General features: G+C 37.4%; 1 protein-coding gene across 4 annotated transcripts in view; it reads left to right on the forward strand.

Moving 5' to 3' along the window:
• CEP120 (centrosomal protein 120) overlaps window positions 1-17,257 on the forward strand; it is an 83,467-nt gene that overhangs the window by 26,364 nt on the left and 39,846 nt on the right. For all 4 annotated transcript variants that reach the window (XM_070793250.1, XM_070793251.1, XM_070793252.1 and 1 more), the window contains 2 exons: window positions 9,021-9,169; window positions 15,378-15,575. In XM_070793250.1, the coding sequence (XP_070649351.1) occupies window positions 9,021-9,169; window positions 15,378-15,575 (347 nt within the window). The remainder of the gene's footprint in view (window positions 1-9,020; window positions 9,170-15,377; window positions 15,576-17,257) is intronic.

The raw sequence follows: 17,257 nt of genomic DNA on the forward strand, positions 1-17,257 counted from the left end.
GAGTTGGCGGCTAGGGCAGCAGGAAATATAGTGCTCTAGAAGGGTATGGCAACCAGTATTGGCCCACATGCTCTAGTATTCTTGCCTGGAGAACCCGCCTCCCTGACAGAGAAACCTGGCAGGCCACGGTCTACAAGGTCTCAAAGAGTCAGACACTACCAAAGTGACCCTGCGCACATAGATGCAAGACATTTTTTTGCCTGTGGCAGCTCTGCCCCAGTTAGAGTTGAGTGTGAAGGTGGTGCAGCTGCTTGGCTTATGGGGATCCTGGCAGCACCAAGTGTGCAGGGACAGGGACTGCCTCTGCCTTAGGAGTTATGGCCCTACCAGAGTCTTTTATTCCAGCCTCTTGTAGCTGGCGATCAGAAGGCCTCTTTGACCTGTTTTTCTCCGTAGCTCTGCCCATTCAGGCAGTTAGAGGGCTCCCTTGCCTGGGATCCTTCTCTGTTGTTCAGCACCACAGGCACTTAGAAGGGGCCCCCCTGGCTGGGGTCATACTCGGTAGATTGGCGCATCAGGCACTTAAAGGGGCACCCTGGGTGGGGTCCTACTCTGTAGTTCAGTGCATCAGGCATTTGATGGGCCAGCCTTTCTCTTGTTCAGCTGCCAATGCTGGTGTGTGGGGAAAGAGAGGCTATGGTGATGGTCCACCCCTTACTCGACTCAGCAGTATCACCTTGCTTCTGTGGCTTTTATGCTTTTATGGCAGCTTTCCTCTACAGGCATTTCCCACCACAGTCTCCTCCCTCATATCCCCTTGATCTGTCTCTCCACAGTCAACAGCAATCCTCGCCCTGGGATTGCTCCACAATCCCTAAACTCCACCTCCCAGCTGCTGCACTTTCCAGGGGACTTGTGTCCCTGTCCAGGGTATGTATTGCTGCAGCGAGGACTGTCTGATTCTCATTCCATTTAGCCTGCCACAATCAGCTGTTTCAGTCAGCCTTAAATGTTCCTCCTCTGACTCAGACAGTTGCCCCAGTGTGGGGATTGGACTCCTGCTTCAGTTCCCCCACCTGCTGATGCCAGGTCCAGTCCTACTGATACTCCTGTTTTCCCCCTAGTTCCTTCCTCCTCCTGAGTTTTGCATGGTTCTGTATATTCTTTTCCACGGGTCAGGTACTCCTGTCCACTCTCAGCTGGTGTTCTGCGTGCACGTCTGTGTCTGAAGGTGTATTCCTGATGTATCTGTGGAGAGAGATGGATTCCATGTCCACCTACTCCTTCACCATCTTGTTCTTTCCTTTATAGAGTTTTTGATGATGGCCATTCTGACTGCTGTGAGGTGATGCTGCATTGTAGTTTTGATTTGAATTTCTTTAACAATTCACGATGCTGAGCATCTTTTCATGTGCCTCTTGGCCATCTGTATGTCTTCTTTGGAGAAATGTCTATATAGGTCCTCTATATAATGCCTATGTAGGTCCATTTTTAAAAAAAGATTCATTTATTCATTTAGTTTTGGCTACACTGGTCTTCTTTGCTGTGTGTGTGCTTTCTCTAGTTGTGGCAAGCAGGGAGTACTCTTCGTTGCAGTGCATGAGCTTCTCATTGCAATTGCTTCTCTTGTTAGGAGCACAGGCTCTAGACTTGTGGACTTCAGTATTTGTGGTGTGTGGACTCAGAAGTTGTGTTACATGAGCTTATTTGTTCCATGGCATGTGGGATCTTCCTAGACGAGGGATCGAACCTGTGTCCCCTGTGTCAGCAGGTGGATTCTTAACCACTAGACCACCAGGAAAGCCCCTGCTGACCATTTTTTTATGGGGTTGTTCATTTTCTTGATATTGAGCTGCATAAGCTGTTTGTAAATTTTGGAGACTAATCCCTTTTTGATCACATCATTTGCAAATATTTTCTGTCATTTTGTGGGTTGTCTTTATGTTTTGTTCATGGTTTCTTCTGCTGTGTAAAAGCTTCTGTGTTGAATTAGGTCCCTTTTTTATTTTTTTAAGTTACTTTTTATTGGAGTACGGTAGATATAATGTGTTAATTTCTGCTGTATGGCAAAATGAATCAGTTATAGACATATGTAGATCCTCTTTTTTTAAGGTGCTGTTCCCATATAGGTCATTACACAATATTGAGTAGAGTGCTCAGTGCTATGTAGTAGGACCTTATTAGTTATCTATGTTATATATAGTAGTGTGTATATATCAATCACAATCTCCTAATTTATCCTTCCCCGCTTCCCCCTCGGTAACTATAAATTTGTTTTCTACATCTGTGACACCATTTTTGTTCTGTGAATGGATGCGATTGTACCTTGTTTTAAAATTCCACATATAAGCAATACCATATTTGTCTTTCTCTGACTTACTTCACTTAGTGTTACAATCTTTGGGTCCATCCGTGTTGTCATAAATGGCATTATTTTGATCTTTTTATGACTGAGCAATATTCCATTGAATATATGCACCACATTTTTTTTAAAACCATTCCTCTGTCAATGGACATTTAGGTTGCTTCCATGTGCTGGCTATTGTAAATAGTGCTGCAGTGAACATTGGGATGCATGTGTCTTTTCAAATTATGGTTTTCTCTGGACATTTGGCCAGGAATAGGATAGCCGGATCATATGGTAGCTCTTTTTAGTCCATTGGTTTATTTGTGTTTTTATTTCCGTTACTCTAAGAGACAGATTGAAAAAGATATTTCTGAAATTTCTGTTAAAGAGTGTTTTTCCTATGATTTCCTCTGAACGGTTTTATACTATCTGGTCTTATATTTAGGTCCTTAACCCATTTTGAGTTTATTTTTGTGTCAATGTTAGAGAATGTTCTCATTTCATTCTCTTACAGGTAGCTGTCCAGTTTTCCCAACACCACTTACTGAAGAGACTTCTCTCCATTGTATATTCTTGTCTCTTTTGTTATAGATTAATTGACTTTAGGTGTGTGGGTTTATTTCTGGGTGTTCTCTCCTGTTCCATTGATCAGTATTTCTGTTTCTGTGCCAGTGCCATACTGTTTTGATTGCTATAGCTTTGTAGTATGGTCTGAAGTTGGAGCGCTTGATTCCTACAGCTCCGTTTTTATTTCTCACAATTGTTTTGGCTCTTTGGGGTCTTTTGTGTCTCCATACAAATTAAAAAAATTTTTGTTCTACATCTGCAATAAATGCCTTTGGTAATTTGATGGGGATTGCATTGAATCTGTAGATTGCCTTGAGTGGTATAGTCATTTTGAGAATATTGATTCTTCCAGTCCAAGAATCTGATATCTGTTTCATGTTATCCTTAATTTCTTTCATAAGTATTTTATGCTTTTCTGAGTACAAGTCTTCTGCCTCCTTAGGTGGATTTATTCTAGGTATTTTATTACTTTTGATGTCATGATAAGTGGAGTTATTTCATTAATTTCTCTCTGATCTTTCATTGTTAATATATTGAAATGCAGGAGGTTCCTGTGCATTAATTTTGTATCTTGCAACTTTACTGAATCCATTGTCGTAGTTTTCTGGTTGCATCTTTAGGATTTTCTATATATAGTGTCATGTCGTCTTCTAACAGTGATAGTTTTACTTCTTTTCCTATCTGGATTCCTTTTGTTCCTTTATCTTCTCTGACTGCCATGGCTAGGACTTCTAAAACTATGTTGAATAAAAGTGGTGATAGTGGATGTTCTTATCTTGTTCCTGATCTTAGAGGGAATGCTTTCAGCTTTTCACTTTTATGAATGATGTTAGCTGTGGGTTTGTCATATATAGCCTTTATTATGTTGAGGTAAGTTCCCTCTTTGCCCACTTTCCAGAGAGTTTTCAATCATTAATGGGTATGAAATTTTGTGAAAAGGGTTTTTTGTATCCCCTAATAGAATATGATTTTATAATAGTTATTTATTCTTATTTTGGGCTGTGCGGTGTCTTCATTGCTTCATGAGCTTTCTCTAGTTGTGGTGAGCAGTACTGAAGAATCCTTGCATCTCTGCAATAAACTCCACTTGATCAAGCTGTGTGATCCTTTTAATATATTGTTGGATTCAGTTCGCTAGTATTTTGTTATTTGTATCTGTGTTCATCAGTGATATTTGCCTGTATTTCTCCTTGGGTTTATCCTGCCTGGGACTCTCTGAGCTTCCTGGTCTTGAGTGAGTGTTTTCTTTCTCATGTTAGGGAAGTTTTCAGGTATAATCTCTTCAGATATTTTCTTGGGCCCTTTCTCTCTCTTCTCCTCTGAGACCCTATAATGTGAATGAAAGTTGCTCAGTCATGTCCATCTCTTTGTGACCCCATGGACTCTACAGTCTATGGGATTCTCCAGGCCAGAATACTGCTGTGGGTAGCCTTTCCGTTCTCCAGGGGATCTTCCCAATCCAGGAATTGAACTGGAGTCTCCTTCATTGCAGGCAGATTCTTTACCAACTGAGCTACCAGGGAAAAAAAATGTGAACATTGCTTTTAATGTACCATGAGTCTCTTTGACTGTCCTTGTTCGTTTTCCTTTTTTTCCCTTTATTCTGCTCTGCAGCAGTATATCCACCAGATGTCTTCCAGCTCAGTTATCTGTTCTGCCTCATTTAACTTGCCGTTGATTCCTGTAGTATATTTTTCTTTTCAGTTCTTGTAATGTTGATCTCTGTTTGTTCTTTAGGTCTTCTAGCTCTTTATTAAACATTTCTTGTATCTTCTCATTCTCTGTCTTCATTCTGTTTTTGAGGTCTTGGATCATCTTTACTGTCATTACTCTAAATTCTTTTTTGTGTAGATTGTGTATCTCCACTTTGTTGTTCTTCTTCTGGGGTTTTATATTTTTACTTGATCTGGGAGTTACTCCTCTGATGTCTCATTTTGTCTTTCTGTGATTGTGGTTTTTGTTCCACAGACTTCAGGGTTGTGAAAGTGAATTAGTCATCATCGAATAGTCTTCTTGCTTCTGCTTTCTGACCCCTGGTGGATGAGGCCTAAGAGGCTTGTACAGGCTTCCTTGTGAGAGAGACTGGTTCCTGCTCACTTATGGGTGGGTTCCTGCTCACTTATGGGTGGACCTGGTTCTTGACCATCTGGTGGGCAGAGCCGTGTCAAGGGGTGTGTTTAGTGGGCAGCTGTGAGCTCAGAAAGACTTTAGGCAGCCTATTTGCTGATTGGTGGGGCTGTGTTCCTGCTATTGGTTTGACTTCAGGTATCCCAGCACTGGAGTCTACAGGCTATTGGTTGGGACCAGATCTTGGGGAGAAAATAGCACCCTCCAAAAGAGCTCACACCAATGAGTATTCCCCAGAATTACTGCCACCAGTGTTTTTGTCCCTGCAGTGAGCCATACCCAAGCCCTGCTTCTGCCAGAGACACTCTGATTCCAGCAGGTAGGTCTGGCCCAGGCTTTTATGAGATCACTGTTTTACCCTGGTTGTGATGTACAGGAGACTTTGTGTGCATTCTCCGAGAGTGGAGTTTTGTTCCCTTCAGTACTGTGAATTTCCTGTAATCAAACCCTGCTTGCTGAGTTCAAAGTCAGTTTGCTCTGAGGGCTCTTCCTGATACTGGACCTTCAGGCTGGGGAGCCTGACGTGGGGCTCAGAACTACCTCAGCAATATAATTATTTTCCAGTTTGTGAGTTGCCCATCTAGTGGGACTGGCATTTTGATTTTATTGCATTTGTGCCTCTCCTACCCTCTTGTGGCTTCTTTGTCTTTGGATGTAGGATATCTTTTTTGGTAGGTTCCAGTGTTGTTGTTTTTTGTTTGTTTGTTTTGCTTGTTTTTTGGTTAATGATTGTTCATCATTTAGTTGCAATTTTGATTTTTTTTGAGAAGTGAGCTTATGTACAATATTACTGTACCATCTTGTCTCCATGATGGTTAATTCTCTGTAAATGGTGTTTTAAATTTAAAATTCGACTTGTTTATTCTTGATCTGTAGGAAAGCAATTGGCTTTTGCATGTTTACCTTGTCTCCTGCACTATAGTTATTTATTATTAGTTCCAAGATTAGGGTTTTTTGGTTCAGGTTTTGGTTTTCCATAGATGGACATTCTACACTTACCTGCAAACAAAGGCAGTTTAGTGTCTTTCTTCCCAACCTGCATGACTTTGTTTCCTTTTCTTGTTTTACAGCAACAGCTAGGATTTCCAGAGTACTATTGAAAAGCAGAGTGAAAGGGGACATCCTTGCCTTCCTCTTGATTTTAGTGGGAAAGCCTCTCACCAATAAGTATGATGTTAGCTGTAGATTTTTATAGATGCTCTTTATCAAGGTAAGGAGGTTACTCCCTATTTCTAGCTTACAGATAGTGTTTTATCATGAGTAAGTGTTGGATTTTGTCAGATGGTTTTTTTGCATGTATTGATAAGATCACATGAGTTTTCATCTTTAGTCTGTTGACATAGTGGGTTATATTCATGGCTTTTTGAATGTTGAACCAGCTTTGTTTACCTTGAATAAATCTCATTTCATTGTGGTATGTAGTTCTTTTTATGTGTTCAGTTTGATTGTCTAATACTTGGTTGATAATTTTTACATCTTTGATCATGAAAGATGTAGGTCTGTTGTTTTCTTGTAATGTCTTTGCCTAGATTTCATATTAGGACAATGCTAGCCCCATATAACGAGTTAGAAAGTATTCTCTCTGCTTCTGACTTGTGAAAAAAAATTGTAGAGGATTGGTATAATTTCTTCCAGAAATTATGGTGAATGTTAGGTAGAATTCACTAGTGAACCCATCTGGATCTAGTACTTTCTGTTTTCTGAAGTTATTGATTCAGTTTCATTATATAGGCCTATTCAGGTTGTTTCTTCCTATGTGTGTTTTGGCAGATTGTTTTTAAAAAGAATTTTCTGTTTCATCTAGGTTATCAAATTTGTGGACATAGAGTTGTTTATAGTATTCTTTCATTAAACTGCTAATGTACATGAAATCTATAGTGATATCCCCTCTTTCATTTTTGATGATATTAAATTGTGTCCCCCACCCCCACCCCCCCACCCCCAGGCTGGCTACATTCTTACTGATCTTTTTCAAAGAGCCAGCTTGCTTTTGATTTTGTTAATTTTTTCCCCATTGATTCCTTGGTTTCAATTTCATTGATTTTGGTTCTAGTTTTTATTTCTCTTCTGCTCACTTTTAATTTTATTTGCTCCTATTTTCTTAAGATGAAAGCTTAGGTTATGGATTTTTTTTTTTTTTTTGGTCTTTTAGTATGCCTTATAATTTTTTATTGAAAGATGGACCTGATATACTTCTAATGCAGTGAGTGGTAAGGGGGAGGAGAGCATTCTATTCAGAAGATCAGTTTCAGTCTTTTGGTGAAGATGTGTCCCCTGTACATTTTGGGCTTGTCTGACACTGGATTTTGGTTAGGCATCTTTGGCAGGAGTATCAAGATGCTCTCTTCTCATTGCATCTTATTGGTTGGTACACTATTTGATTTAGTCTCATTACTGATGATGTTCACTTGATTATTTGATTAAGGTGGTGTGTGTCTGTGTTTTCCTTTGTAATTAATAAACATTTTGTGCGGAAGAGTTAGAAATTTAGAAAAATATTTATTCTTCCTGATACCTTCAATTTATTCACTTATTTATATTATCTAAATATGGACTTATAGTTTTCTCTTAGTTTAGTGGGTTATAATCTTTAACCATCATTATTTGTCAGAGATTTGAGCATTAAGAACTCTTTTCATCATCTGTTTTTTAGTACATCAGTAATTCTTTGAGCTTTTTTTTTTTTTTTTTTTTTTTGCTGTAAGAAGATAGTCTAAGTTCATCCTATACTTTCCCTATCTCAGTCCTGGATTCAGCTATTTCTATAAGGAGCTCTGCTTTTTTTTTAGAAAAGAATGATGTTTAGAAGTCTGGATTTGGCTGCTAGGTATGCTAGTTGCTGTTGGGCTGTTGCCGTTCCCATGTATGTATACGCGTGGATATATGTACTCAAACACATGTACATATACATATATACTTCTGTATATTTATTTGTCCATATATATATCTAACAACATATACTCACATTGACGTGTTCAGTCTTTTTACTCCTTCACAAGATTTATCCTAGTGTTTTCCATTTCTGATAATGAGACCCATCATAGTTAGTATTTTGACTTTAAGTACTTTATTAAAGTACTTGTCAGGTACTATGCTAAGTGCTGTATTTTATCTAATGTGATCTTCTCAACAGCAGTGTAAAAGATTTTCAGAAGAAAAGCTGGAGACTAAAGGACTGGTATAATTTCCCCATACAACCCACTGAATAGCAGAACTTGGGTTGGAACTTTGGTTTGTGTGACTGTGGTGGTTGTGCTCTTAACCATTCAGCTACTTTTAGCCAGTGCTGTCATAAGCATATTTCTTCAGGGTTTGCTGGTAAATAGGGTATGCATGTATAAAGTTTTGGTAAGCTCTGACTTGTTACCCTTTAAAAGGTTGAACTGGTCTGTGCCTACCAACATGGAGAGTGCTGACTTGCTGGCAGTCTCCCTAACACTGAATATTGTCTGTTACTTTAGTTTTATGTAGTTTCATTTTTCAACTTAATCAGTTGCAAAAACCCCTATCCCTCTGCCATCTCTTCATAGCGAAGCCTGTTTGCTTATATCTGTTCTTCTCAAAATTGTTTACTGTTTTCTGTTATTCTTAGAACACTGTCCAAATGTTTCAGCATGGTCTTCAAGAAGACTCTTTATGATGTGGCCTCTCTCCTCTTTCTGTACCTAAGTCCTTGTATTATGGTCCAGCATGCCACACCTGTTTCAGTTCTCTAACCACATCCTTTCTCTTGCCTCTTGAGTTTTTGTATATATTGTTCCTTCTCCCTAGAATACCTTTTCCTCTATGTAGTCACTTTGCTCTTTTCAGCCAGGTTTTGCTTATTTTTCAGTTCACAGTTTAGATTCATTTCCTTCAGGCAACCTGTGATGCCTTTCTTATGAGGTTTATTAAACTGAAGTCAAAGGAAACCTTACTGAGATATTAACTGTGTCTGTGAAAATGGCCAAGTAAATGAAAAAGTATAACTAGCTTACAAAATCTTATACTAGTTTATGGCAAACTACAATGTAGTTAATTGTGTTTTTTTTCCATAAAGTACCTGCCAGCCTGTCTGGACTTGACCCAAAGGACATCGTGGCAGTGCTGAATGAGGAGGGAGGCTACCATCAGATCGGACCAGCAGGGTACTGTACTGACTTCTTCATCATGTCAGTGACCATAGCATTCGCCACCCAGTTGGAGCAGGTGAGATTAGTGATTCACGAAGAATCTGAAAACATTTTATTTTTAAAATCTGTTTTTTAGGTATTGAAAAGACTTGTAAGTAGACTTAAAAAATAATTTAGAATAATGTTTTCTTTCACGTCAGAAAACATTTTTGTTTCAGGAAAAGAATGATGATCTTGGGATTATCAAGGGATGATCTTGGTAGTAAGAGAATAAAGTAAATCTCTTAGAATTTAGAAGAAAGACCATGAGTAAACATTGTTTTACATTGTATTGTGTGACTGGTATGAAATGATTCCCCTCCCTCACCCCCACCCTCCCTCACCACCAAAAATTAAATTATTTACTTTTTGGAGAAATGTATAATGTTGGGAATATTGTCTCAATCATACCTTAATAGCTATCAGGTCTGGGATTAGATTTTACCCAATTTACAGACTAAGAAATTATTCCAAATGCTGCCAGAAGATAGTAGATTCTTAGATCAGAGATAAAGGAGTGTATTACTCTCAGCCCAGCAAATATGACTATCAGTGTATTTCTTTACAGTTTCTTCTACCCCAAGTGGTGGTTTCTTCACACTCATTGGGTATGTCACAGTTTAGGAACAGAGTTTAGGGAATGTACCACTTTTAGCATAAGCAGTCCTGGTCTTTGTCTGGGAAGATATGTTACAAGATTATGAGTTGCACAGTAGTCAGGGCCTCAGAGTCTTGGTACACAGTAAGAATGTACCAACCAGGATGAATTCTGGCAGCGTTCAGGCTAATTTGTTAGTTTGTAAACAAAGTAATATCTAATCCCAGATATGTGGGGATGCTTAAGGCCCATGGCTGATTATCTCTTCCCATCAATGGCTCAGCCCAACAGTAGCTGTTATTTCCTGCCCTTTTCAGGATCAAGTGCAGTTTTTTTGACATTATGTTGATCTATAGTGTGTGAAATAAATTAATATTTAAAAAAAATAGAGACTATAACTTATGACTTTACATTTTTATCATACTATTCATTTTCTTAGAGGTATACATTTTCCAGATAATCCACATTCATAAGTGAAATATGAGTTAGTGACCACACTAAATCTTTGTAAGGTTTATCAGGTAAAGATTTTTCTTAGGAAATAATATTTAGCTTTGTCACACTGAATGCATGCCCACTGCACAAAGTACTTTTATATATGCATATTCTTTGAGCATTACTCTTTCTCTCCCAATTTGGTCCTGTCATTTTCTCATTAATACTTTGTATGTGCTTTTGTCTTTCTCCATCAATTTCCTTATTTTTTTTCTTCTCTTCATAAAACTCTGCTTGTTGATTGCCCTGTTTAATATACCTCACTGGTTGAGGAGAAAGCTAGCTACCTATTGTCTGTTCTTTAATCACATCAGAACACACATTAGATAATGAGCCTACTGTATTTTTATTATGTTATTAAACACTTGCCAAGTATTTAAAATTGCTACTTTGTTTTTAAAAATATTTTTTCAACTTCCCTGGGAAGGCATAATTGTTAATATTTATCATTCACTTACTTTTGTTATGTTTTGTGAAATACTTTGCTAATGTTGGGTTTAATCATACCACAACTTTAGGAGGTTATTAGTTTTACTTTTGAGATAAGGAAACTAACTCTTGAGAAAGTTCTGTAACTAGTAAATATACTTAGGAATTTCCAGCCATAGGGTCACTTTTCCACATTCTATTGTTGCCATATTTTCTCCCTCTGAAGGAGTTTTGGAGTAAGATCAATTTGAGCTGGAGTCTCATTTTCATACTTAGTAGCTTCTTTAATTTAGGGAACTTACTTAACCTTTCTCAGGCTTGAATTTTCTTGGTTGTATGGTATTGATACTACCAGCTTTGTGGGTGTATGTGAGGAGTGAAATAAAACTCATATGCTTAATATGTAGTTTGTATGTGTGAAGCTATACATACATACATGTGCCATATGGTGAGAGCTAATCGACCTATTTGAATCTACCACTAAAACGAATTCAGTTCTTGGTAATACAAAGGAACTGATTAGGACAAATCACTCAGCTTAGTTAAAAATATAAAACAACCTTGTCTGGCAAGCTATTTGATATCTCTGATAAAAATTAAGCCAAATATGTACCTCCAAAGATTAAACAGAAAATTACCATAGAACTCTACAATTGCACTACTGGGTATATACCAAAAGAATTGAAAACAAGGTATTCAAATAAAAAATATTTGAATATTCATAGCAGCATTATTCACAATCCCAGAATATCACAGAAATAACACAGTGTCCATCATGGATGAATGGATTAATTATACGCACACATACACAATGGAATATTAATGGAATATTATTTAACTGTAAAGCAAATGAGGTACTGATACATGCTAAAACAAGGGTGAATGTTGGAGGCATGCTGAGCAACATAAGCCACATATAAAAGGCCACATACTGTATGATTCCATTTATAAAAAAGTGTCCAGAATAGGCAAACTCATGGAGACAAAAAGCAGATTTGTGATTTCCAGGGCGTGGAATGGGAGTGGCTGCTTAATGGTTCTGGTGTTTCTGTTTGGGGTGATGGAAAAGTTCTGGAACAAGGTAGTGGTGGTGGTTGCACAATATTGTGAATGTACCTAATGTTACTGAAAGGCACAGTATTTAATGGTTAAAATGTTAAATTTTCTGTTACATGTATTTTACAATAATTTTTTAAAACACACAAAAAATTAAGTACAGTAATTTATTCATACCCTGATATTGCTTAGTATTACTTGTTTGCTTTTTTTTTTTTTTTTTTGGACTAGCCCAAGGATTTTTAAAAATAGCATTTTAGCTTTTTTCTTCTCAAGCTAGTCAAAGGCCATGTGATAAAACATCTAGCAATAAAGAAAGAAACATTTTTCAGATGCAGATAAGGGACTTAGAATACTGATACTGTAAAGTAGTAGAATGGAGGAATGAGATTAGAGTAAGAATACTGGATGATAATAATCTTACCTCCTTTTTAAATAGTAAAATTAAGGGTGAAAAAAACAAAACAAAACTGTTTGTAAATCCAAGGGTGATAAAGGATTTTTAAAAGCATCTCTTCCCTTAATGGGAATTACTTAGAAGTAAGTGTACTATGAAATATAAAGGGGCTCTCTTTATTTCTTAAAAATTTTTGTTGCTTCCTGATTACAGAAGAAAGTAAAAGAAAATGAAAGTTTCTTTTAAGTAAACTCAGAAATAATCACCCATAAGGGCAGAATATTTTTTCCTCAGATATTTTCCCATTCATGTAACAGTTGACTGTGTGCTAGGTAGAATTGTAGAAATGAACATGTATTATTTCTTTTAATCCTTCAAATAACCATAAGAGAAGTGGAGCTGCAGAGTGATTAAGTACTTGTCTAGTCTCAAGGCAAGCCATTGGTGGAACCAAGGTTTAGGAGAGAACTCCAGAATTTGTTCTTTATAACTACAATATTAGTAGTTTTTGATTATGATTTTAGATTTGATTAATGATTAAAATCTAATCAATTAAACAAATACATTTAAAAGTAAGGGATTAAAGTAATAACATATATAATAATACAAAGGTTCGTGACATTGTACAAGAGGCAGTGATCAAAACCATCCCCAAGAAAAAGAAATGGAAAAAGGCAAAATGGTTGTCTGAGGAGGACTTACAAATAGCTATGAAAAGAAGAGAAGCGAAAGGCAAAGAAGAAAAGGAAAGATACCCCCATTTAAATGCAGAGTTCCAAAGAATTGCAAGGAGAGCTAAGAAAGCCTTCCTCAGTGATTGCAGTGCAAAGAAATACAGGAAAACAGTAGAATGGGAAAGGTTAGAGATCTCGTCAAGAAAATTAGAGATACCAAGGGAACTTTTTGTGCAAAGATGGGCACAAAAAAGGACAGAAATGGTATGGGCCTAACAGAAGCAGAAGATATTAAGAGGTGGCAAGAATACACAGAACTATACAAAAAAGATCTTCACGACCCAGAAGTAGCGGAAGTAGATGTTCTTCTGGAATTCCCTTGCTTTCTCTATGATCCAACAGATACTGGGCAATTTGATCTCTGGTTCCTTTACCTTTTCTAAGTCCAGCTTGTACATCTGGTAGTTCTTGGGTCATGTACTGTTGAAGCCTAGCTTGAAGAATTTTGAGTACTACCTTGCTTCATGTGAAATGAATGCAGTTGTACGGTAGTTTGAACATTCCTTGGCATTGCTCTTCTTTGGGATTGGAATGAAAACTGACCTTTTCCAGTCCTGTGGCCACTGCTGAGTTTTCCAAATTGGTTGGCATGTAGAGTGCAGTACTTTCACAGTATTATCTTTTAGGATTTGAAATAGCTCAACTGGATTTCAATCACCTCCACTTGCTTGGTTTGTAGTAATGCTTCCTAAGGTCTACTTGACTTCACACCCCAGGATGTCTGGCTCTAGGTGAGTGAGCACGCCATCATGGTTATATGGGCCATTAGGACCATTTTTATCTTCTGTTAATTCTTGCCACCTCTTCTTAATCTCTTTTACTTCTGTTAGGTCCTTGCTGTTTCTGTCCTTTATTGTGCCCATCTTTGAATGAAATGTCCCCTTAGTTATCTTCCAGATTTTCAATCTATACCTCCATTCTTTTCCCAAGATCTTGGATCATCTTTAGTATCATTACTCTAAATTCTTTTTCACATAGATTGGCCATCTTCACTTCACTTAGTTACTGTTGTGGGGTCTTCTCTTGTTCCTTTGTCTGGGACAAGTTCTTCTGGTATATCATTTTTTCTTTCTGTGATTTCAGTTTCTCTTCCACAGGCTGTAGGATTGTAGTTCTTTTTTGCTTCTGCTTTCTGCCTGTGGTGGATGAAGCCAGCCCAAGGGGCTTGTGCAGGCCTCCTGGTAGGAAGGACTGGTCCCTGCCTATTGGCTGGTGGACCTGGGAGTCATCCTTTGGTGGGCAGGGCCATATTAAAGGCTGTGTTTAGTGGGCAGCTGTGGGCTCAGAAAGCCTTTATGCAGCCTATCTGCTAATTGGTGGGGCTGTGTCTTGCCCTGTTCATTGCTTGACTTGTTGCGTCCCAGCACTAGAGCCTACAGGCTGTTGGGTGGGGCCAGGTCTTGGTTAAAAAATGTGGCCACCAGGAGGGCTCACGCCAGTGGGTACTCCCCAGAAACACCACCACGAGTGTCTGTCCCTGCAGTGAGCCACGTCCTCCCCACCTGTCACACCTTCACAGGGCACTGCAACATCAGCAGCTAGGTCTGGCCCCGGATCTTGTGAGGTCCCTGCTTTTTCCTGTGTTCCTGGTGTGCATCCTCCAAGAGGGGAGTTCCTGTTTTCCCTCGTCTGTGGATTTCCTGTGAGCAGACTTTGCTGGCCTTCAAAGCCAGATGCTCTGGGGGCTTCTCGCAAGACCAGCCCTCCACACTGTGGAGCCTGATGTGGGGCTCAGAACTTTCACTCCTGTGGGAGAACTTTTGTGATATAATTGTTTTGTGGTTTGTGGGTTGCCCACCCAGGGGTATGGACTTTGATTTTATCGTGATTGTCCCTGTCCTACCCCCGTCTCGTGGCTTCTTTGTCTTTGGATGTAGGATATCTTTTTTTGGTATGTTCCAGTGGTTTTTCTTCCTTTCTTTCCCCCCAGTGGTTGTTTAGCAGTTGTGATTTTGGTGGTTATTTTTTGAGAAGCGGTGAGCTCACATCCTTCTACTCCACCATCTCGTTCCACCCTCAGTAAACATTTCATTGGTGAAGGGCTCCATTTTCCCCCTGCAGTAGCTCTTTATAATGGGTGGAAGATAGCCTTTTGTAGCTATTAATTTATTATAAGTTTCCAAGTTTTGTAGGAATAACTAAAAAACCATTTTTTTTTCTTTCATCAAAAGCCCTGGACTGAGAATTCATAAGGAAAAGTTCAGTGTCAAATATTTTACTACTTCTTCTAAAATAATATTTATGGACTTTTCATGGACTAATTAAATGTGAACTCTAAAACAACATAAGTGTTATGTTATACAATATAAATGTATAAAAATATTTTAGTTTCATTTTGCTTGTCTAAGTAAACCTTTAAAAATTAAAACTAGTAACTTAGTAGCAGTTTGGCAGAGATTTAGAAATTTTGAGTTACTAATTTAAGGCCTGAAATAAAAATCATTTTAGCAAATGTTTTTGGAGTTTATCAGACATTTATAAGCATGGTTAGTGGTTTATAAAGTAATAATCCTTTTTTTCCCCCTTAAATGTTTAGTTAATTCCATGTACCATGAAACTTCCAGAAAGACAGCCTGAGTTTTTCTTTTATTATTCTTTACTGGGAAATGATGTTACAAATGAACCCTTCAGTGATTTGATCAACCCAAACTTTGAGCCAGAGAGAGCATCTGTTCGTATACGGAGCAGTATAGAAATTCTTCGTGTTTACCTGACTCTTCATTCTAAACTACAGGTAAGTATAGCAGAAAATTGTTTCCAATTAAAGTCTTTTTTTTTAAGCATTAAAGAGGTGCCTAAACTCTCTTGTTGCTGAAGTACATGCCATCTTTCTACCATATCTCTTATTTTTTTAGGAATTATCCTGACTTGTAAGTCATAAGATGACAGTTATTTCAGAATGTTAGGAGATGTAACACTTTAGTTATTTTGAAAAGAGGTAGGTCAGTTATCAATCATTTATCATATTCAATAACAAACTGTACCTGGAACTCAGACCTGTGAACATCAGACACGTTTCATTATTGTTACTGGAGATTAGCTGTTACCATACAGATCACACTCTAGAGTTCAGAATTTATAAACCTTTTTGCTATTAAAGCAGAGAGATAATAAAACAACTTTTTAAACCTGCCCTTGAATTAAGTAATTTTGTAAACCAATTTTAAATAGGACTTTATTTCTTAGAAAAGTTTGTCTAATCTGAAATTACTTCTCTGTTCATTATGATTAACTTTAATTAGACTGAAATGGGTGGTGAAGTAGGGTGGAGTAGTCCTTTTTATATGCTAAAGTGTTTCAGTAGACTTTGCTTGTACTTTGGTTGGATAGTACAAAAAGCATAAAGAAATTTTAGTGGAACTAAATTTTAGAGGTGGTTGCTAAATCCAAGGTATTTAGAATGTTGAAGATTATATAAAATGATGAAATGAAGGACAAAAGTAGTTTGATCTTATATCTAACATATTATTTATTCCTCACCAAACTATTGACTTACATATCAGTTTGATTCTTATGGACTTCTAAGTCATAGAAATCCTTTCTTTCCAGCCCATTAAAAATATCACACTAAATAACATTAAGAATGTTATTGGTCATTATTGACACGAGAATTAAAAATATTTTTATGTAATGATTGCATATTGTTCATGTGAATAGTAGGTTTGCTGAGGCTTCAATGTCATAAGGGAAAAAAATAGTTATGTAACACATACCTGGATCAGCTGGTTTTTTTTTTTTTTTTGTTTTTTTTGGTAGTTTCCAAAGGTGGTAATGTCCAAGTTTTTTTTATTAGCTAGCAGTGATTCACAGTACATTCCATCTCAGTGGTATTCTCTTTTATCTTTTACTGTTAAGCACTGTTTTATATATAGAGTTTGAAAAGCAAGAAAAAAGAAAGATTCATAGTGTTTTATGATATTGTTTTCAAATAAAACAATTATTTGAAGTTCTTTAGTTCAAACAGGGCTGGATCCACTCACTTATTTTTTAAGAACTGTGCTTAAATTAATGTTATAATGAAAAGAGAAAAGAATAGTGGATGTATTTTTCTGTTTAAATTCATGTACTCATTATACAATTTGCATAGTACAATAAGATAGTATAGTAAAATATTGAAGTAACCATAGCTCACCAAAGAGACAGAAAAGAGAACAAGAAGTAACACATAATGCCTATGGATGATTCGTGTTGAAGTTTGACTGAAAACAACAAAATTCTGTAAAGCAATTATCCTTCAATTAAAAAATAAATTTTTAAAAAAGTAACACATAGAGTGTACAATACTGAAAGGAAAAGTGAAAAGAATTAATAACTATTATTGAGTTCTGGGTAACTGTGCTTTATCAACAGTTTTAGCAATCAGGTGTGAGAATCTTAGTCACTGGCAGTCAGTAAGATAACCTGCATTCTATTTTC

The sequence above is a fragment of the Bos indicus genome, chromosome 7 (assembly GCF_029378745.1).
Source record: "Bos indicus isolate NIAB-ARS_2022 breed Sahiwal x Tharparkar chromosome 7, NIAB-ARS_B.indTharparkar_mat_pri_1.0, whole genome shotgun sequence".
NCBI lineage: Eukaryota > Metazoa > Chordata > Mammalia > Artiodactyla > Bovidae > Bos > Bos indicus.